The sequence below is a fragment of the Sardina pilchardus genome, chromosome 23 (genome assembly GCF_963854185.1).
Source record: "Sardina pilchardus chromosome 23, fSarPil1.1, whole genome shotgun sequence".
NCBI lineage: Eukaryota > Metazoa > Chordata > Actinopteri > Clupeiformes > Clupeidae > Sardina > Sardina pilchardus.
The window spans coordinates 26,098,721-26,103,906 of record NC_085016.1 but is presented as its reverse complement, the minus strand read 5'-3'; the positions used below and the strand labels follow the sequence as shown (position 1 = coordinate 26,103,906).

General features: G+C 46.4%; 1 protein-coding gene across 1 annotated transcript; it reads right to left on the bottom strand.

Moving 5' to 3' along the window:
• Positions 1–447: 447 nt before the first annotated feature.
• Positions 448–4,032, bottom strand: LOC134071306 (protocadherin-8-like). The gene is made up of 3 exons (XM_062527982.1): positions 1,690–4,032; positions 1,363–1,567; positions 448–1,250 (listed from the first exon to the last, which is right to left on the bottom strand). The coding sequence occupies exons 1-3, from the start codon at positions 4,030–4,032 to the stop codon at positions 907–909; spliced, it is 2,892 nt and encodes a 963-aa protein (XP_062383966.1). The 3' UTR covers positions 448–906.
• Positions 4,033–5,186: the final 1,154 nt, after the last annotated feature.

The window sequence follows — 5,186 nt, the reverse complement described above, 5'->3', positions numbered from 1 at the left end:
GCGCGTTAGAAGCCTCTCACAATGTTTTCACTACAGTAGGCTATGCTGCTCGTATTCAAAACTGCTGTGCTAAAAGTGCCCCATTTCGGACACAGAAGTCATTCATAAGCCTAACAGTGAAGACGTGTACGAGATTTAACATGTTGGTATGGCCCAGGCCTCGCTCTCAATCTGTGTAGCTTTACTTGGAACCGAGCATGATCATTTTAATGACGCTCACATCCTGTGTTGAAATTGAAATTGAAAATCAGCCTCTATCTGTGGCTTTCAGCCTATCACCGGGGTAGCCTAGGCTACATCAAGTGTACATCGAGTGTCATACAACTTCAGCAAGTTCTGGTTTGTAAACAGCGCCATCCTCTGTCCTTGAACAACCTGATATGTAGGAAAGTTTCAGCAACGCTGACAAAGGAGGGACGTAGCCAGAGAACAGCATTATGTTCAGTAGTTTATTTTCAATGTATGTGATAGAAACTTGAGCAATAAGAGAAACACATTTGGCATTCAAATATATTCGTACAATGTTATCAACTTGATACATAGGGCTTATTGGCCATAAAAATGAATCTCAGGGCCTTTTAAATAATAAACATGCCATTAAAATAAAATACTCTCAGATTCACCATCTGTCTTCTTTTCAATAACATTATAAAAAATATACTCTGTATTTACAAAATCTCAATATACATAGTATGTTCAACAAAGTCCACTGATTGGATAGATCGAAATTGGACGAGGACTGACATCAAAATGCACTCTACACAAATATTATATGTTGGCATATATTTTCTCTGTAAAATAATAATGATGATGATAATAACATTGATAATAATATTGTCATACATTTGCAGCAACTAGCTGGTTTCAAATACATAATTAACTTAAAATAAAGCGCATACAGAAGCCTCAGACTTCATTAGTTGGACAGCGTGTTGTCGTTGGTGAATATACAGGAATTGTAATATCATTGATTTCTTGCACCCTCACAGGTCTCGGAGGGGTGACCAACATGTAGTCGTATTCTCTGTGCAAGACTTTCTCATAGACGCTCTGCAGGCCCACGGTTTTGGGTAAATGCGCCTGGTAATAGTTGTCTCTGCGAAGGGTGTCCCTGGGAAGCGAGGCCGTCTTGGCAAATGACGAGAGATGCTGTCCATGAGCCGAGTTGCTATTCGCCCGAGTAGCTGAAGGACTCCAGCATCGATCGGAGTGGCCGAGAATCTTGCATTCACTAGTGCATGCCCACAGACCTGGTGAAGGAACAAGAGATGAGTTCATTCCGTTCCTCGTTTCGTGCGTTTTTTTCCAGACAAGTAACTTCAGTGGTAAAGTGTCAGTGTTCAATCAGAATCATTTGCTTACCATGCTGTGCGTTACTCTGGTCCTTTTTCAGACCGTCCCCGCTGATATCAGAATCACTGTCGTTGAAATCGCTATCTCCTTTCCCGCTATCCTTCCCGCTGAACTGTGGATCTCGTGCTGAGATGGTTGTGAACGAGTTGCCTTTCCATATGGTAATGGGTCTGAGGGTTTCCTTTCCATAGCCTGGCAGCGTAGAATATCCCTGCTGAAATAAATCAAAGAGAGACGTTAAAGACAATCATTTAGTGTTGCAATAAAATACGAATGGCTTATAACCATAAATATTCTCTGTAGACTATAACTCAGTCAGTGAAACCACTAACTCACCTCGAGTTTGGCGACGTGGGTTTTGTTGTCTGGCTCATAGGTGCAGGTGGCCTCAGTGCCGTCTTCGGAGTTGGAGCAGGTGTCGCTTCCTGTCTGGAGAGAGCCCGCGAAAGAGGGCTTGTTTGTGTAGGGATGCACGTCAAACACATTATCGCTGTGGATGGGAATGAGCTGGTCACTGTTGTTCTTCCCACCCTCCAGGTTCGTCATGCCATCTTTGTCTAGGTCGAACTCGTGTCCTCTCTTGACTGCTTTGCGTTTGTTGCAGGTGGTGGCGATCAGTATGATGGCTAGCAGTAACAAGGTGCAGCTCCCGGCAAGGACGACAATGATGACAATTGAAAGGTCCCATTCACCGGGCTCCCCGTTGCTGGTGTGTCTGAAAATGGTTCGGTCGCTGGGGGGAGCTCCGGCTATTATGGTGAAGTGTATTGTAGCTGTGGAAGTCAAAGAGGGTCTGCCGTTGTCACTGACAGTGACTGTGACTCGCAAGCTTTCGTCGACATCGTAGTTCAGCTCGCGATTTAGATAGATCTCTCCGCTGGCTTTGTTGATGGAGAACAACGAGACTTCGCCAGAGGTTATTTTGTAGGACAGCTCTGAATTGGCGCCCTCGTCCGCGTCCCTGGCAGTTATCTGGGTTATAACATAACCCGAAGGGGCATCTTTAGGCAGCAGAACTTCTGCGGAGCCGTTATTGAGGGCGGGCTGTGTGATGGACGGCGGGTTGTCATTCTGATCAACTATTTTTAGGTTGATGGTCGCGGTGCTGTGGAGCTGCGGCGACCCCCCGTCGCTCGCCTGGACTCGCAGATCTAGCTGTTTGATGACCTCATAGTTGAAACTTCGCAGCGCGTACAGTGAACCCGTGGCGGGGTCCAGGGAGACAAATGTGGACACCGGTGATCCCATGATGTACGAGTCCGCCAGCTTGTAGGTCACTTTGCCATTGTGCGTCAGGTCCAAGTCCCTCGCCACCACAGTTGCGATGTAGGCGCCAGGCGCATTGTTTTCCACGACCGCTACTTCATACACAGGTTTGCTGAAGACAGGGGCGTTGTCGTTCTCGTCGCTCAGTCTGATTGTGTATTGCGTTATCGTCCTGAAAGGCGGAGAGCCCAGGTCTTCAGCCACCACCGTCAAATTGTATTCAGGGATCTTTTCTCTGTCCAAAGGTGATGTGGTGACAATCATGTAGCTGTCCTCGTACGCCTGCTGAAGTTTGAAGTGGTCATGCCCGTACAGGGTACAGTGAACCTGGCCATTCGCCCCGGAGTCTCTGTCCGAGGTGCTGATCAGAGCGACAAAGCTGTCCTTCGCAGCCGCCTCAGTGATGTAGGCAATGCCCGCTGTGATAGAGGTCATCGGGGTAATGCTGATGTCTGGCGCGTTGTCATTCACGTCCTGCACCTGAATGATTATTTTACAAATAGTGGGGCTCGGATTTGGACCTAAATCAGACGCCTGGACGTCAAACTCGTACGTTTTCTTGCTTTCATAATCAATGGGGCTTTCGAGCGTCAGTCTCCCGGATTTTCGGTCCACTTTGAAAAGTTGACGGATTTCTGAGGGCACTTGATTTCCAAACCCGTACACAACTTCCCCATTTAAGCCCTCGTCCGGGTCGGCTGCGTTAAGATCCAGAAGCAGAGTTCCAACCGGTGAGTCTTCAGGTAGATCGACAGAGAAGTTGTTCCGGTCGAATACGGGGCTATTGTCATTGTAGTCTTTCACCTTGACGTTGATTCTGGTGGTACCGGACCTGGATGGGTTTCCGCCGTCGGCTGCGACGAGCTCTAGTGCATAGGATGCCTGTGTCTCCCTGTCCAGTTCTTTCATTAGAACCAGCTCCGCATATTTAACCCCATCCGCTCTGCTCAGAACATCAATAGTAAAGTGACTATTGACTGAAATCTGGTAGTTCTGAATATAGTTTGTGCCCACGTCCTCGTCTACAGCCACATCAAGGGGGATTCGGGTGCCCACTGCCGTATTTTCTGAGATTTCAAGGGTAGATTCTCTCCGGGAGAACTCAGGAGAGTTGTCATTGATGTCTTTCACCTCCACTTCGACATGAATTAATTTGAACTGTTCTTTAGAAAAACTGACAACGTCGAAAGCAATGAGACACTGAAGAGAATGCTTACAGATTTTTTCTCTGTCGATTCTCTCCCCGATAGTTAGTTGTCCATCATATTCTCTCAGTCTGATAAAAGAGGAATTGAACTGTTTCATCATCCTGAAATTGGCCTTGCCCCCCATTGACAGACTGATAGACATGTCCTTGGCCAGGTTGCCGATGACTGTACCTGGGGCGTCTTCTTCATAGGTTTGGTATTTCATGGTCCTTCCATCGATGAACGCTGGCAGAAAAGCCAGCGCGCACGTAAAGGTGAAAAAAAGCATCCTCCGTTGCCACGAGAAGAGAGAGTTTCGTGTGCCACCCATGTCCGTGACCAAACTCAGCTGAGCTTCAGCACTAAGAAACACACGCTTTTATTAAAACAAAAGCACTTGTCAGTTTAAATTAGCCGTAGTTTCATTGGCACACTGTTCTTTCTGAACCTTGGATAAAAGTGTGTCCCTGGTGCGCACACGTTGGTGCTTGCGCCCTCAAACCTTTAACGCAAATGGAGAGATCTGCAGTGGCGGGGTGGTTTATAGAGAGCCACATGCAAATGAGATGAAGTGTGACCAATCCCTGCTTTGAAAGGGAAAGGGGCCTTTAAGCCTATTTAGAAATTCCTTGAAGCAAAGAACTTGGCACCAAAATCCACTTCCTGGTTTGTTGTACATTTTATCACTTTTTTTTTTATATCTTCCTCGGACTGTATTCGGGAATTTCATGCAAACAAGGTAGTTAAGTCCATGTGGTCTCTCACCTGCCAGGAAGATGAATAACTTTATTTGGCTTATTTCTAGGGCAGTAGTCATTTTGTGTAGCTGTATTAAAATGGCACAGTTTGATCTTCCTTGACTTAGAGTTTGTTTCTGTGATATGGATTGCTTTCACACGGATTTTCTATCTATCAAGAAGTATTTTCTCCTCCGTGTCTAGTAATCCAGTATATCTGTTCAGATCAAAGTAGCTCTTACGCATCCACTCATGAAACGGTTTTATTTAAATGCTGGGCTACTTGAGTGTTTTCCTCACGCGATGTCGTGTGAGTGGAGTTGTAATTTGCTGATGAAACCGGTTGGCTCGTTTTAACATGCATGTCACTCCTGCGTGCCTTTTCCCGTAACCTCGCCTGCTGGAGCAGGTGAAGAAAACCCGTTTCCAATAGGATTTATTTTAAGCGCCCGGAGATTTAGACGGATTTCTATAGTCAGATTATATCAAAGGCGCATGAACCCCTCGTTAGCAGCGCGGATATAATAGCGTGGTGGGGTATCCCTTTGGAGACATCAACGTCTGTATTATTCTGCCGTGGCAGCCTACGGGGAGCAGAACTTCCCGCAGTTTTCACAGAGGGCTGTGCCTAAGTTGAACATAA